The following is a 16,271-nucleotide window of genomic DNA, read 5'->3' as shown; positions in this document are numbered from 1 at the left end:
GCCGAGCGCTGTGGAAGAGGGGCAATAGGGCAGACAAACAACGAGGAACATGAGTTAGTCATCCGCTTGCCGGCCGTTGAGGCGGTCGATCCCGCTAGCCGCAAGTACGTTCTCGCCAGGTTGATTCCGCCGACATGATGCCAAAGTCATTGATCAGAAGATCGACGCCTGCAGCGCGGAGTACGTGGTGCGATATTGATTCAGCGGTGGTAGAGGGTCTGCGAGTCTGAGTTCAGCTTACAGCATTCAACGCCGGCAACTCCATTGCACTCGTACAGCTCTGCACGGAATCATTGGCGGCACCTGACGAAGCCGGCTTCTTTGGTCGCAAAATACATTCGCGGTTGTACGGAGCCGGAAAGACGCGCTCTCTCCGAGGCCAATTCAACGCTGACGCCAGCAGCAAGAGCCGCGGGTATGACTCTGCGCAGTCTGACAAGGATCCTTGTTCTTTGGTGGTTTGCGAAACGGCCTGCAACGAAGGGGTGCTCCTCCGACCCATGGCCAGCGGGCCAATTTACCGAGCCCGGCCCCAAAGAAACAAGAAATTTGACTTGGACAATGGCTCGGTTAGTGCGTTCTGTTCCAAAAGGAAGAGCCTCAATTATGCTGATGCCACACCGTGGTCTCGAGATATTGGCCACACTAGATGACAGGCCCTGAGTGCGAAAGACCGCCTGGAACTGGTCGTGGCCATGGCAAGCGGGTTATTCGCAATGACATATTATCATCAGCTCAAGCGAAATGGATGCTTCAATTGAAGCTGCGCCGGGCTACACGAGCGCAGCTTTCGCCCCGAAGTTGCAATCGATTGGACGCGCGTCAACCGTTGACCATCTGTCAAAAAGTCAAAACGGAATGGGGACGGGGAAAAGAGCCGAACTATGCTGGTCGTCATCTGGTGTCATGTGTATGTCAGCTCCCGCAACTCGCGATCGACCAACTTTGATTTCAATTAATCTTGACTTGACATTGGCCACCCCATGCGCCACGAAGGTGTCGGCCGACATCGAGCACCAGAGACCGAGCCGTCCTCCCTGTGCTTTTACTCTCATAGTCGACATTATTTCCACGCAATATGATACCTGGCCGGCGAAACAATAGAGCCAGGCCCAAAGAAAAGGTGCAAGAGACAGAACTAGCATCAGGAAGGTTTCAGCGCGTCGTCTGCCCAGGCCGGCGGTGGTCCAAGCACGCATCGGACGGGGGCCGTTTTGACAGGGCTCGGCATCCTTGCAACCATGTCTCGTCCAATGATGGCGCGGAAGACCAGGCCGAACTCCTGGCCATCGCCGTTTTCACGACATCTGGTATCCATAAAAATACACATGTCGGGGGCCTGTCATGCCCAGGGCCCGTGATGTTGCATCATGTCGCTTGCAGCCGGTCAGAAACTCGAGTCCCTGTTGACAGTTCTTTTCCTCCACGACGGCCAGACATTGACTGTAGTTTTCCATCTTTTATCATGAATGAGACTTTGTATCGGCTTAGTTGCGTAGATGACCCGATCGTCTGATATCTAATCTAATTAACCATATTTTCTTTTAGACCCTCCCTCTATTTTTTTTTCGTTTCTTCATCCATACATGTACTTCATTGACTGGCCGTAACCTTCGCTTTTCCCCGCCTTCACTTCTCTTCTATCCTCACTGCTGGTTCAGTTTTTAGTTTTACCGGAGCTGGGCTCCATTTGTGCGACAACGAACCCCGACGAGAAATTCAGCGATCGGGAATGATGGAGAGGGATATGGAAAAGGGTGAATTTGATCCAGCGCGGCCAGAAGAGAGCCATGCTGCACCGGAGAAGGCCCCGAGGAGGATGTCGTTCGCGAGACCGCCACCACCGCCCCCAAAAGACGAGTCCGCACGACCGATGACAAGTTCGACGAAGCGCCTGTCCTTCTCGACGACAATGAGTCAGCGGAAGATCAAGTACGGGACCGGAAGACACTCGCAAACAGAACTGAGTCCTCAGCCAAACGATGACCCAGAGGATCCGTTGGTAGGTGCCGTCCAGCATCTCACAGTGGGCGGAGACTGACCAGCCTTGTCACAGAACTGGCCGCAATGGAAAAAAGAACTCAATTTCGTCGCTCTACTAATGACTATGGGCCTGATCGGAGGGATGAAGACGGCATACATGAGCGTCAATAGTGTTCTCGCCGTCAGATTTAATGTCTCTTATACAGCAGTGGTATCCTTGACTGCCGTACCACTCGTCCTATCTGCCTTCACAGGTCTCATCAGTCTGGCAGTGTCTAAAATATGGGGTAAAAGGCCGGTCTATTTGATCTCGGTGGTGTTGATCTTCATCGGCGCGATCTGGAACATGCGTGCGGGCAACAGCTTTGGGCAGTGCATGGGAGCGCGCGTCTTCCAGGGCCTCGGCTGGGGTGCCTTTGATACACTTGTTCTCGGTTCAATACAGGACACGTACTTTGTGAGTCGGCTGAATGAGTTGCCTTGGCACAATGCTGTTGGCATAACCATTCACTAACGTCCATCTAGGAACATGAACGTAGCGCTCGCATCACGATGTATTACGTTCTTTCAATTTCAACGACCTGGGGTGCTCCTCTGTTCGGAGGTCTAGCTTCGTTCAACGCGGGCCGCTTCACCATTCAATTCGACATCATCAATGCCTTTCAGATCATTGCCATACCGCTGATCCTATTCGGGGCTCCCGAAACGGCTTACGATCGATGGTCTAGTAGCAGCGTCGCCCAAACCCCTGCCTCCGGGGTGTCGTGGATGTCGAAGCCTCCAAAGCCGCTCGGAAAGCCTTCCGTCGAGGAAGTCAAGGCTTACCTGCGTACCATGAAGCCTGTATCTTTCTCCGGTATGACGGATGTCCGGATGCTTCTCCAGGCCCCGCGCGCTTTCGTCGCGCCCACGACCCTGCTGCTCTTCGTCATCACCTTCATTCCGTACTGTGCGCTGTGGAGCTTGACGGAATCCCTGTCGCTTCTCTTCTTCCCCATGCCATGGATGCTCCGAGAGAACAGCATCGGGTCGCTCATGGCAGCGCCCTTTATTTTCTCGATACTCACCGCTACCGGCCTTGCTGTTTATCAAAAACGACATGTTGGATACTCCCCCTACCGCACCTTTTGCACCTTGGCCGGAGGAACGGTCCTCGCGGCTACTGGCATTCTTGCGTTTGGGCTCAAGACACACGCCGTCATGTCCGAGGTGGCTGATGAGGATCCCGCCAGCGTCTTCAAGTTGGATGGCGTCGGCGCACATCTCTCCTTCCCTCTTCTGTCTTTCTTACTGGGTTTCTTGGCGGCAGGTGTGACGGTTGTCGACACCGCCATCCGTCCCATCATATGGCGCTCGACGCAGTTCACCTCGTCTAATATGAACGTGTGCCTGCGGAACGTGGCCGATATGAATGCCGGCGTGACGTGCTGGAGGAACCTGTTCGCTGGCATATTTGTCATGACGATTCCTAATGCCATTGTCATGTGGGCTGGCTTGAAGTCAACCGTCATCGGCCTCGGCGTCGCCCAGATCTTGGTCGCGGTCGCGGTCTGTTGCGCGTGGTGGTTGTACGACGAGCAGGTGAGGAGAATGGACGGGCACGTCATGGGTCTGGTTGATTTGAGTATGTTGAAGAGGACTGGGAGCTTCTTTGATACGGATTGAGGAGCGTGTGGATGTGTGATGTTTTTGAGTAATGACTGGGAATGATGGAATAACGAGTCAAAGACGGATGAAGGGAGTGAGTGAGATATCAAATGTTGTGTCTGGCTGAGTCGGACTCAGTAGGGTGCCCAGGACAGACCCGGATGTCTGCGGGTACCTACAAACGGAACGAAATTGTCCCACGACTTTCTTTTGTTGGAGATACCACCAGATTCGGCGGCGGGGGGTAAATGATGAGAGACGAGGGAAGTTGAGAGTGAAGATGCGGGACGAAGAGAGGAAAGAAACTGGGAAGCTGGCGAACCTTGTGAAGCATACAAGATGATTCTATATAGTCTACCAGTCGACTTGGCAAAGGGGGGGGGGGGACTCGAGTAATGGAAGGACCACATTCATTATTGCTTTCTATGAGTCCATGCCAAAACCTGAATGCATGTGCTGATTGGAAAGCACGAGAAACTCAAGGGTGTCGCGGTTTGCTTGTTTCTTTTGTCTTGTATTTGAAGCACGAGGATGTAGCGTGGTCCTGGTCGAGGGAGATGAGGGCCAGAGGCGTTATGCGTGGATGGGATGGGATCGGGGAGGGATGGAGGGTCTCTCAGTTTCAGGGTGGAGATTTGTGCGAGGTGGGCTTTGTATTGGCTGATGGGGAGAGAAGACGGCTTGAGGAACATACAGAGAGTTGCGATGCCTTGTCGCCCTACGGAAAGGAGGCTTCATGGACCAGGGGAGCTTTGAGATTGTGATCCACGGAGTCATGGCTATGAGTATGTTGCATCATTGTGGGTATTTGACAGTCTGGTAATCAATCAGCATGGTGTGATGATGTCTTTTTGGACTGTCTACCTAGAACTTTGGTACGTGGTTCTAGAATGGTGACGGGACAGATTAAGATCGGGCTGTCAGGCTGAAGCACGCTCCGTCTGATGTTCGGACAGAGTCGAGGTTGGAATCGTCTGATGTTTGAGGTGGTTGGTGTGTTGCGATTGGCTAAGTTTGTTGGTTTGATCGTCTGGAGTATTGGTGCGAGCGGAGGATTGGGGGCGTCCGTCGTCTGATCTTCGCGTGGGGGCCGCCAGGGAGCACTTGGTGGCTTATGCGGATTTGGAAAGATGCGGTGTTGCTTTTGGCTTGACATCTTATTGCGTGAAGGAAATTGAAGGTTCATCTTTGTTGTGGGAGTCGTGTTTATTGTCGTTTTGCAGATGCTTTCGAGTCTCCGTCTCTTGAAGTGTGAAGTGACTCTCCAGGATTTGTTTGACTGGGAGGAATCTTGAGGACTCAACAGAGCAAAGCTGTCTGTGGATTCTGTCATTGTTATCAGGGCTCATAAGTTAGTTGTCGACTTGCGAGATCTCAGGAAACAGTTTAGACTGAAGTGTGCTTGTCTATCATTACTAAAGTAGGTATTTCCCTTGAATTCGTCTCCTTGATATTCCTCTCCTTTCCAAATACGCCACCCAAATACAGTGCATCATCAACTGGAATCCTCTCTAGTTTCTCGCCATGGTGCCCTCAGCCGCCCTTGACGCAAAATCCCTTGGGATATTATGTACCAATCCCTCACCAGCCCAAGTTTAATCCCTTCAAGACCGGCTACGTTGCTCATTATAGTGTTGGCGCAAGAACGTTCTCGTTCAAATTCGGTTTCCTGGATGGAGAAGCTGATGCTTCTTTCTTTACATCCTCTCTGCCTTTCTTCTCGGCTGCGCCATCTCCTGGTCCTCAACAGAACCAGTCGAAGTGATCTCCTCGGTGTGCATCGGTGCCTTGCGGTCGACTGAGACGCCGCGGGTCGTGCCAGTGCGGCGGAAGTATTTGAAATCGACAAAGGATACGACGGCGGTGTATGCGGCGAGAAGGCTATGAAACGAAATCCCAGTCAGTTCCCATGTCTTGAGGTGGGCAACTCGCATGCCAATGGACGACTTACTTGAGGAAGATACCGCATCCGACAATAACCCAGCTGAGGATGCAGCTCGTGCCGACGCAGCGCTGGATGTTACCCTGGATGGACATGAAGACTACAGCGCCCCAGAAGACGGGCTCGAGGCCGTTGAGAATGGCGTTGGCTTTCAGGGACGCCCAGCCCCGGCCTCGGGCCCAGTGCTGAGTTGCGATTTGGTAGATGATGAAGACCATGGATTTTACAGACTGTGTGATTACTGACGTTAGCAAACTCCATTCCTCAGTTCCCGTCATCGGAGAACTTCGCCAGAATTGGTCTGAGTCGTCCTGATGTCCTTGACGACTGCGGAGAGAACATTTGGGAAAGTTTGTACTTACTATACCTAGAGACATGGTGTTTGTACGGGTCACTGGGCCGCCCTTGAGGAATATTCTGGCACCGGAGAGACCCATGACGATGTGAATCACAATGATTTGCACAATGTGGACCTTCATCATGTGCCGATTGTCGAACAGAGGCATACTGGCGAGTTTGTCCATCTTTGCTTCGGTGATTGGTGCTACTTAGCGGGCGATGTGTGATGATGCGCTCGTTGATGGTGAGAAGGGGTTCGAAGTACTGAGGCTTTTCGGTGTTGAGAATAGCTTGATGCTGCGATGGTATGATATCCAAGACGCAAAGGGGATGAGGGAGGCATGCAGGTTTCTATATGAATTATCCACGCCCACAAAAGTTTACTCTATACGCGTACGGCCTTTCCAAGGCCAGTGTAATGATGAACCGCATCATCCGCAATTGGTTTGGAAAAGCTAGCATAGCGAAGAAAACGCCCAGCGTCAGTTAGAATGGCTGTGGTCGGAACGTCATGTCACTATCTCGAGGGAAAATGGCAGTGCAAATCAGCCCGTCGGTCTCGGTTTCCCATGGAAGTGGGCCCTGGCCAACCCCCTTGTTCTCAACCTACCAGCGAGCTTAATTGGCATTTCTGACAGCGGAGCGACTACCCGCACGCCGGCCTCAAAAACCCAAAATGTCGGTCTCGGTTTACTGTGGCTTGTTAGACCCTGGTTCAATTAAGCGTTTAAGGTTCTGGTGGCACCGGGCTAGCCGCAAAGAGTCTCGCTGCGAAGGAAGAACCTAGACATGGTTGGTGACGATCTGCCATCTGAACATTGGATTGTTTGCCCCGGGAATCTGGTAATTTATGAGGATTTGAGATAAATGACGAATGATATGTCTTAAAATGTGTCCGTTGGCTGTTGGGATGCTGCGATGTCACACAGTCTCGTGCCGGTTGAGCCTTGAGGCTGTTCATCTTGCGCGCGCGGATGTTTGCTTGACCGGCCGAATCTTGGACTTCGAGCCCCTTGGCAAACAACCCTCACAACCTTGACCAACCTTGAAAGCCCCGGACCCCCTTGCTCCACAATTGCTCATCATTCTCCAAAGCATCAGCTTACCTTACGGCTTACCGTACATGAAGATGGGTTTGCCAGAAAATTAAGATTTGGTGCTAGACCGCACTTACTCTGTAACCTGAGGGGGAACGATTGGTGATTAGCAGGCCCGGATTCTCCGGTCAAACGGCACTAACGGCAGTCACAGACACTCAAAAGACGCATTGCGCCACGTCGTGAACTGATTCTAGGCTCTTCGGTTTCTCTATCGCGGGGAAGCGACACAGAAACTCTAAAAGCTTTTCGCCGACCTAATACCCTTTTAAGCTTCAATTCATGAGAAAACGGAAGGTGCAACGATCACGCCTTGAGATTATGGATTCGTAGAGTTGAAGACGAAGCGGAATGAGTTATCCCGCCTTCTTGTCTATAGTACCTTGTTTGTTCTACTCCCAGAGTAGCATTTGGCAAAAAGCTTGATTCTCACGAAGTTCAGATCCTGTATGTATTCCGCCCACATAGGATTTACCTAAGTTCCATTGGCCTTATTGGGAGCTGCCTAACGCAACTGTTCTGAATGGGTTCCCCTTGAATGCTCAATTAGAAACCGAGGCGTTTTTGCATGCAACCAAATAATTCGATATGTTGTTAAGTACACGTGGGAAAGGCTATGATCCTGATATTTGGCCGGGCACGTCAAGTCTCCATTGGTTAGGTATGTCGAGCTCAACGACACGCCGCCGAGACGGAAATGATTTAGTTAACAACGAGATATTTACAAAAGATCCAAGAACTACATCTCGCATTCTCTCCACAAACCTCAAATGAAACGATGACAAAGATCAAGGTTTCGCATGAGCTCCACATGGTTGTCCATCAGCTGCCTTCACGAACCGCCCACTCTCGATAACGAGCTGAAGGGTACATCGGGACACCCTTGGTAGGTTCACTAGAGCCAAAAGACGTCGTATATCTGGCTTCTAAGGGTTTATCTTCCTAGAGATGGGTACATAAGCAGAGAGCCCCCTCGCTCTCTCGAGCAGGGCAGCTTGCAACAGATTCTTTCAGTGAACTCGCCCGTGCCAGCGTTATCCTATCGCCTTACACTCATACCCATTTCAGTCAGGACCCTATTCAAGTTCTAGTCTTTATTAAAGCTCCCAATGGGTAGTACTCCATATGCCGCAGGCTTTCACTAGATGCTGCAGCAGGCGTGACGGGGATTGTTACTTCATGGTCAATCATCCTGTCCGGATCAGGAGAGGATTTGGTCCTCGCTGTGACCAGCACAGATTGTTCTGCGATTCTTGTTAAGACGAATGCTTTCCTTTGTAGAGTTGTTTTTGCTTGCCTAAACATCCTCGTCGACATGGGGGCCTACCCGAGGATTGAAAAGTGTCACAGTCTGAGAGCGCAACTATCTCATCTTTCGGCAGACGTGACTCGGATAGACTTGCCATGGCGTCGCTCAAGGATGTCGAGATGACGGGGAAATATTCTTCGGTAGCAAGGCTTTCGCTAGTTGGGTGTTTTCCCGTCTTCAAATCGCCATGCCCATCCTGCACAAGTCCCATTACAAAGTTGAAATGCAGTCATACCCAAGGTTCGTGCAATAAGGCACTGTTCGCGATCATCCAATTCGTGGATTTCTCTGGCATACGCCGGAAAGTGACGCCTGTCATAACTACGTGTTGACCGGGAATTTGGGTTTGCTGATATACCCCATTCCACGCGCACGGGAGTGAAGTATCGATGAGCTCGAGTGACCAAGTTTGTGGCTGTCATATTTCGTACAGCTCTGAAAAGTGATGCTCAAAGCTAGACAGCATGGCATCGGAGTGGGTTTGGATAGGGTTCTGGGGATGTGATGCTAGAATCTTTTGAGGCAATGCGCCGGATCCTGGAATTCTTCAGAGACAAGCCTTCGCGCTCGCTTTGCAGCGGAACTTTTTCCTCGCAAAGCTTGCTGATAAAACAAGACAATCTCCCTAATCAGGGCGACTGACTTCACGTCGCAAATAGACCACGTGCGTGGACCGCCCTTGTCGACATTTAGGAGCGATACTATGGAGACGAGTCTGATTCAAGCTAGGGTTGGTGTGGGTGCCATCCATAGAGGCTTATCACGGTGTTCAGCCATCAATGACCAATTGACTCTCTTGTTGGTCATGTCAATGTCGCCGGAGTCGTTCATCGACCCCGATAGAGAACGAAAATCGGCACAGCCACCAAAGTCAGAAGACGAATTCGCACAGATGCCTTCATATCGTTGCTCAGAGACACCACCCAGTTTCTCAGCTTCATTATGCTAAGAAAACTTAGGGAGAAAAGTGCAGTCTTGTAGTATCACTTCGTGAAGACGATTGAATACTGATCTCTATCCGCGCATAGACTCCTTTGTGCCACAGACTGTCCAGTACTTATCAAGGAAGACTACCTTATTAGGTGAACAAAGGCTCTTGCAAAGTCCCATCACCGAGTGAACCGGCGGCAATCCTTCACGTCACGCGAGTAGCAGCTGCTTTTGACAATTAATTACCGGCCACTTATGGCATCACGGAATCGGAGAGGTGCGAGTGGCAAAGTTCGACTTCTTGATACTAGCACAACCTGGAAGTGAATCGGTGAGTTCGGCACTGTTACTCTTGTCGGTGCAGCACGTGTCCACCCAGGCCCAATATATGCCTGATTGCTTCGTAATCTCATATGTCTTGGCGATCATCGCGACCCCCTTTTTTGTGAAAGCGACGGTGAGACTTTGCATGCTTTTCTTATGGGACACATAGTCTTCATCTTAGACATATGAGACAGGATAGCATTTTTTTTCTCTTCGACTATGCATGGAATTTGAACAGGGCACTTATGAGCCACATACTGATGATTAGGATAGTAGCGATTTGGGTCGGAAGGTGATAAGATTTGAGTTTATAGTCGGTGAGGAGTAAGATGGAGTTCGAAGCGAACATTTGCCTTGGCTAAGAACCATTGGTCTGTGTGGGTTCATACTGTCAGCCTACAGATAATCGAAGCCATGGGCCAATCGGACTCTAATTGACTATTTTCGACGGATAACATAGCCTCTTGTATTGAAATCATCAGGGAGTATTGAGTCGAATGCGTGCTTGGGATACATGGGGCGTACCATGTAGTCAAAAAGCGTATGCTATCGTGTGATTATCCCTTGAAAGCCTGATCTCGTTAAGTCTGATCTTTTGCGCCTTTAAGGACTGAAAAAACCATCACATAGCCTCTAATTGTTAGAGCCTCGTCACGTTTGTATGGGATGATGACTTGTTCTTTTTGTCAACCTATTGCCACCAAATTCAGTCAGACCAGCCTAGTCCAACGTCACATCTCAGAACAGTTAGGCATGATTGCCAGCCATGTGCACTGGAGTTCAACGATAGCAGAATATTGCAACACGATGGTCTATCTTAATTATCCAATTCGTGTTTGAAAGATCTAACACGAGCTCATGGCTGAAGGCAACTCAAGTTTGGTTGTCTTTTTGGTAGTGTTTCAAATAAAAGAGGAATCTAGAACAACACGTGTTGGTTATCATTTCTTCTGTTTGGTCTAAGCGAATCTTGTTCACGATTTGGCTTGAACAAGTAGTCCAGCCTGCCGTAGTTCAGGCTGGAAGTTTGGCTGAACAGGTGTAGTTGATGGATAAAGTCACATGTAAGCAATGATTAGTAACATATCTTTCAGTTTCACCAATAGTCTTGGGCAGCTTTCCTTAAGCTCTTACTAGTATATACTTGGATCAATAGGACCGACTTTAAAGGCTTGAATTCATCCGATGAGAAGGTCTTCCCGTAACGTATTCTCTTTTGTTGAAAATAGCACAGCAAGAGGCCCATCCGAAAGAAAAGGCAAAGAAGACTGGTAAGGAGATAACAGCGCCTAGGATGGAGAAGTTCAAGACCCTCTGATTCGCCCATGATAATCTGTAGGGCGAATAATGGCACAATTGATTGGCACGCGCGGATAGTGAGTACAAGTAATCAACACTCTTCACGCTGAGCGAGCACCAGTGCGATAAAGTCAGCTCATCTCGTCAGCGCATTCTTATTCCGTAACGTTACATGGATGAGTTGGCCTCAAGATTTGCCAGGACCAAGGCATTGAAACGCGTTCTTGAACATACTGAGATGGTGGCATCTAAGCCGCCATCCTTCAACTAGGTAAGGTAAGCAACGAGTGTTTCATCCGAAAACATCCTTCTCGCATATCATCCTTCCCTCTTCGTCCATTCGTATCGAACAGTGTCGCTGCCTAGGAGTAGGGAAGGGAGCTACGTCGAGAAGGTCTCGGATCACTTGAACTAAGTTGAGGATCAGCGGGCGACTAGGTAGACAGACGGGCTATGACTCGAACCCCCCACGTAGCTAGTCTCCTCAGACGTCGGAGGCTGAAATCACACCGCGATCACCGTTGGGCGCAAGGATAATGATCCATGAACCCTCTGAAGGATTAACGGAGTTAGTCGAGCTGCATATTCACCGAGACGAATCTTGCACTAGGAGCATAATATTGCTCGGCCCGAGACCAGTAAATTAGATGATTGGCTACGAAAGCGTCCGGTCGGGACTAAGAGGTCTCCTGTCATATTTCACATTGTCTGCGCCTCTGTCAAATATGTACTGTTAGCCGTCAAACAACGGTCCAGTCTTACTCCATATCCCAAGGCGGGCAAGTGCTTTGGTTGTCCGTGACGGTCACGGCGTGCGGCTTCAGCCGGCACTCTGGAGTGGACGCAAATCCTTGTCGAGCCATTCATGATAAGGCATGCCGCGTCGGAGCAATGGGACCAAAAGATGAGGCACAACGGGATGCAGGGGCCTCAAAGGAGATCTTACTTGGCACTTTTGCCAACGAATAGACGTCGACCTAATCGTAAAACGTGCACAAGCGACCAGGATTATGATCCAAAAAGGTTTCCGTCGCTCAAATTTCGTGAACAGCGGCTCACGACCGAGATCCGCGCTTCCTCAGACTGCACCGAGATCCGGTTTGAGCAGTACATGCAAATACTTTGCCATCCGTTCTTGTCTAGTCATCGCCCGGGAGGCGTGCACTGGGCCAACGTCTCGGTTCGCGCCGGGATTAGCGGCAGACTTAGTGTCTTAGGCTAAGCATAACAAGACTCATGGCATGTTGGATTGATCTTTCGTCTATGTTTGCCAAGTCAGGAAGCCCAACATTCAAGCTTACGTATACTTGTAAGCACGATCAGCTTTGGGGTTCTAATCTCACCTCCTACATACCTTTTCTGACACCTAATTAGTCGATTTCCAGGAATACCAGCACCTACAACAATCGGGAGTGGCTGTCTTCGTGCTGCTTTTTACACCATCCCTCTCGTCTTTTCCGCACCCGAATCGCCTTTTGCACAACGATGATCTCGAGTGAGCTGGAGAGGCAGGCGCCGCTGCCAAATGAGAAGTCGGTGAGCACGGGACCAGTCTTGGTGCCCGACTCTGCCTCACTCAGTGAAGAGCAGCATGATGGCAATGAGAATCTACCCCCTCGAGACAGTGGAAGAGCAGCTTGGACGAGCCTCATTGCTATCTCCGTCATTGCGATGGCAACCTGGGGTGAGTCAACATGAGAGTCGCTCTGTTGCAGGCCATTTTGACAATCATGAATATAGGCTTCGGAGCCACTCAGGGTGTGTTTCGAGAATACTACTTCAAGACTCCTCCTCTACAAGGGAATCAATTAGTCGCTTCTACAGGCCTGTTAGTGGTGGTAAGGACGCTCAATGTTCATTTATACCACTGACCTAAGTTTTGCCAGGGCCTGTTGCAAACTCTGCCGCCGTTTCTACTCAAGATCATCACAGCCTACCCTCACTATAGACGCTACATGATGTGGAGTGGTATGGTGCTAGTGGTAGCATCTTCAATTGGCGCTGCTTTCTCGACTACTGTAAGCAGTTTTCAAACAGTCTTTGTGTTCAATCGAAATGTTGACAGTTTGTCCCAGGCTGTGCAGGTCATCATGACACAAGGGCTCATGTATGGATTCTCGAGCGGCCTTCTCTTCGCACCTTGCTTAAGTTTCGTGGACGAGTGGTTCCTCAAGCGTCGTGGTCTTGCCAACGGCATATTGTATGATGCATAGAACCTTATAGCCAACAGAACGACTAGCTAATTTGATGGTGGCAGTTTCGGAGCCCCCAACATCGCGGCCGCCGGTCTTTCTCCAATATTTTCCGTCCTGCTCAAGCGCTTCGGGCCTCGTACAACCCTGATTGGATGGGCCGTGTTTACAGCAGTGATCATATCACTTGGCATTATCTTCGTTCGGCCTCGACGTACAAGTAAATCGGAAATGGAGGCTGCAGCTCGACAATCATCGTCTACTACTAGAGTTTTCAGAAAGCCAGTGTTTTGGCTCTTTGTTCTTTCGATGACGCTGCAAAGTCTGGCAAACAATTTACCGGCAAACTACCTGCCCAGTTACGCCACGGACCTGGGTATCTCACCGGAGAAAGGCGCCTTGTTGGTCACATTCCTGTCGCTGTTTGGGATCATCGGTCAAATCTCGCTAGGAGCCTTGACGTAAGTAAAATGGACCTCAAATCTACGTATGACTCGTTGCTAATAAATAGATACAACAGAGATGCGATCGGACCTTTGATACCCATGCTGCTTAGCACCCTCGTCAGCAGCTTTGCAGTCTTCGTTGTATGGGGATTGGGTATATACTACTGGAATATGGTGATCACTTCGATCTTATTTGGGGCATTTGCCTTTAGCTTCATGGTTCTGCGAAGCCACATGGCGGCAATTGCGGTTGATGATCCCGAGCGGCCAGCCGAGGAACTCTTCGTTTCCGGCATTCTCCTATTTACCAGAGGTGTCATAGGTGTGGCGTCAGGCTACATAGCTGCGGCTGTTCTTCAAAACAGCGAGAGTATTGGAGTACAGCCTGGGTACGGCGCTGGAAAGTGGCGATCATTCATCATTCTTCTAGGGACGACAATGACCGCAGCTACTTTAGGAGCCTTTGGTCTATTAAAGAAACGGAAGACAGCTTAGAAACTTGCAATTTCCTCCCCAACGATCAATATATCAAATCGATTCAAGCATCAGTAGATATACTTGAAAGTGGTATTTGAAGCCTGCCTTCACAATGGGTGCTCATAGGACACAAATTTGATTCCGGTGATTAAATGGATTTGACAGCATATCGGGCAATCGCTCGTACTTGGCCAGATTGGAGAAATGAAATCGCATATTTTCTTTCTAGCACAACTCTCGAAGGTTCTCCCTATGTGTGTCTTTGAACCAAGACGATCGCATACTTCAGATGTCGGTTGTTCATTCACCAAGGTAGTTGAGAATTCAGGTTTGGTTTTTAGAAGACCTTGCAGCTTGGCAATATTTTGGTGAAAATAACCGAACATATAGCGTTGAGCGTATAATTCTAGTCTACAATTTCAAAGTAGAGATGGTGCCAGTTTCTTTGTTACACTGGCCAGCGCGTCTGGATCTCGGTGGCCATGAATGGAATAGTATTCGCAGTTTTTCACAAGAGTTCCCTTCCCAGTCTCTGCGTCAAAGACGTAGCAGCCATTCTTGACAATATTGGGCGGCGTGTAGAGATGGAGCGAGACAGCAAAATCATTGCTGTTGTTCCACATCTTGTGCACACCATGGTCGTCGCTCATGTAGGCCACATGGTTCTCAGTGTAAACTGATTCCAAAGCCACATGCATGCTTTCATTGGTATCATTCAAGGCGGCTGAGTCGGTTCCCCGATTGGAGTCCTGAGGAAAGTCGTAGCGTGTCTCCGTCAGGCTTCCTTTGAGGATCTTCATCAAGCAGTGCGCGTTGCTATGACTGTGGATGGGGCTTCCCTTTCCGGGTGTCCAGACGAGGACCAACTATATCCACATAAATTAGAAACAGACGAGCATCTTTCATGATCACAGGTCTTACCAAGTTACTCTTGCCGTTACCCTCATCTACAAGGTTTCGGGTATATGCCATGCTAGGATTGGCAAATGCAAAAGCTCCCCATTCTTTCTCATCGCTGGTATAATTCTTCATGAGATCCATCAACAAGTCAAGGTCGATATCATCACAGGTCAGCCCCGAAGAACCGAGAGCGTCTTTAAGAGCTTTCACAAGCTCATCGAACTTGCCAAGATGTTTGAGGCTAGTTGTGTCTTCAGAATGCGGCATTGTAAAAAGCTTGAACAAGTGTTGACACCAGTCAGGATCAAGAGGGTGCGTGAAACGGACGAGAAGGCGGCAAATATAATCTTCTGTTTTCAACCTCTGCATGTAGTATATAAGCCATGCTACCAGATATATTTTGATACCTCGAGATCAAAATAGCTCTAGATGTTACGGAAATTCCAATCTCTATTCATTTCTCGAGTCAGCCTAGTCGAGCTGCCTGCTACCGGCCTGTTCTCAGTCGGGGGCTGACGTGCATAATGATGGTGGCAATTCTGTGATTATGCCGAGAATAATTTGGTTATCAACTCGCTTCGTTTTCATACTTGAGTCGAGCAGGGAAGCGGAAGTAACCAGTGATGTGAAAGTGATTGCGCCGAGAAGTGGCTATGAGTCCATTCCGATCCTTCCCCCACATCCTCACCGGGCCATCCTCTCCCTGCAATGCAACGCTTACTATCCCGTTCCACCGCGTTTTCGTCTTAGCGGCGAACGCCTCCCAAACTTTGTATTTGCACTTTCCTTTTCCAGTCATAAGTTTGTCGTGATTGTAAGACATATGAGCATGCGGATATCGGGTACCGATTGCCGACAGCTTCTGAGGGAGTGAAAGCGCTCCTGTGCGACAGCCGCGTGGGTACTGGAGAATACAAGCTCAACGCTCCCACATAAGAGTCTAGCCCGGGTAAGACACCGCCCCTGCCCACCCCCTCGCCGAGCGCTCGCAGCCGCCTTGTCCCGACTTTCAGCCTCGGCTGGACCTTGGCGCCTAGTGATACATGTACGATATTCACCAGACGAGAAGTTGAACATCATAGGCTTGAAGATAAGCCCATAGAGCGTAGGGGTTCCCCCAAAAGTTCCGTAATTTAGGCAGTCAGCGGACGCAGCCGTGAGGCGCATTTTGCTAGCACTTACAATCTGAGACAAGGAGTCTGAGAAGGCATCGGAATACATCAAGAGTACATTGTAGAAGAAGAGAAGATATATCTTATAGCTTGAAGGGGAGACAATATACAAATTCGAGATGGTTGTCATGTCATTGGAATGTATCCAGCTGAGGCCGAGCGAACAAGATCATGGCCTGATTTCAGGTGAGACAAAGTAGATTGGAAGATGCAT

General features: G+C 49.8%; 5 protein-coding genes across 5 annotated transcripts; 3 read left to right on the top strand and 2 right to left on the bottom strand.

Moving 5' to 3' along the window:
* Nucleotides 1–417: 417 nt before the first annotated feature.
* Nucleotides 418–663, top strand: CPAR01_04617 (uncharacterized protein; the record flags this gene model as incomplete). Its single annotated transcript, XM_060488897.1, has 1 exon — nucleotides 418–663. The coding sequence occupies one exon, from the start codon at nucleotides 418–420 to the stop codon at nucleotides 661–663; it is 246 nt and encodes an 81-aa protein (XP_060353103.1).
* A 415-nt stretch (nucleotides 664–1,078) lies between these two features.
* CPAR01_04616 (major facilitator superfamily transporter) lies at nucleotides 1,079–3,648 on the top strand (the record flags this gene model as incomplete). The annotated part of the gene is made up of 4 exons (XM_060488896.1): nucleotides 1,079–1,445; nucleotides 1,662–2,002; nucleotides 2,057–2,440; nucleotides 2,509–3,648. The coding sequence occupies 4 exons, from the start codon at nucleotides 1,079–1,081 to the stop codon at nucleotides 3,646–3,648; spliced, it is 2,232 nt and encodes a 743-aa protein (XP_060353102.1).
* Nucleotides 3,649–5,327: 1,679 nt separating this feature from the next.
* Nucleotides 5,328–6,096, bottom strand: CPAR01_04615 (uncharacterized protein; the record flags this gene model as incomplete). The annotated part of the gene is made up of 3 exons (XM_060488895.1): nucleotides 5,328–5,511; nucleotides 5,582–5,802; nucleotides 5,935–6,096. The coding sequence occupies 3 exons, from the start codon at nucleotides 6,094–6,096 to the stop codon at nucleotides 5,328–5,330; spliced, it is 567 nt and encodes a 188-aa protein (XP_060353101.1).
* A 6,259-nt stretch (nucleotides 6,097–12,355) lies between these two features.
* On the top strand, nucleotides 12,356–14,003 carry CPAR01_04614 (Mch2p; the record flags this gene model as incomplete). Its single annotated transcript, XM_060488894.1, has 6 exons — nucleotides 12,356–12,554; nucleotides 12,611–12,708; nucleotides 12,757–12,888; nucleotides 12,946–13,070; nucleotides 13,128–13,523; nucleotides 13,583–14,003. The coding sequence occupies 6 exons, from the start codon at nucleotides 12,356–12,358 to the stop codon at nucleotides 14,001–14,003; spliced, it is 1,371 nt and encodes a 456-aa protein (XP_060353100.1).
* A 401-nt stretch (nucleotides 14,004–14,404) lies between these two features.
* On the bottom strand, nucleotides 14,405–15,152 carry CPAR01_04613 (cysteine dioxygenase; the record flags this gene model as incomplete). Its single annotated transcript, XM_060488893.1, has 2 exons — nucleotides 14,405–14,851; nucleotides 14,907–15,152. The coding sequence occupies 2 exons, from the start codon at nucleotides 15,150–15,152 to the stop codon at nucleotides 14,405–14,407; spliced, it is 693 nt and encodes a 230-aa protein (XP_060353099.1).
* Nucleotides 15,153–16,271: the final 1,119 nt, after the last annotated feature.

The sequence above is a fragment of the Colletotrichum paranaense genome (assembly GCF_030867605.1).
Source record: "Colletotrichum paranaense strain IMI 384185 chromosome Unknown Scaffold_3.1, whole genome shotgun sequence".
NCBI classification, from domain to species: Eukaryota; Fungi; Ascomycota; class Sordariomycetes; order Glomerellales; family Glomerellaceae; genus Colletotrichum; species Colletotrichum paranaense.
This window is presented reverse-complemented; position numbering and strand designations above follow the sequence as displayed.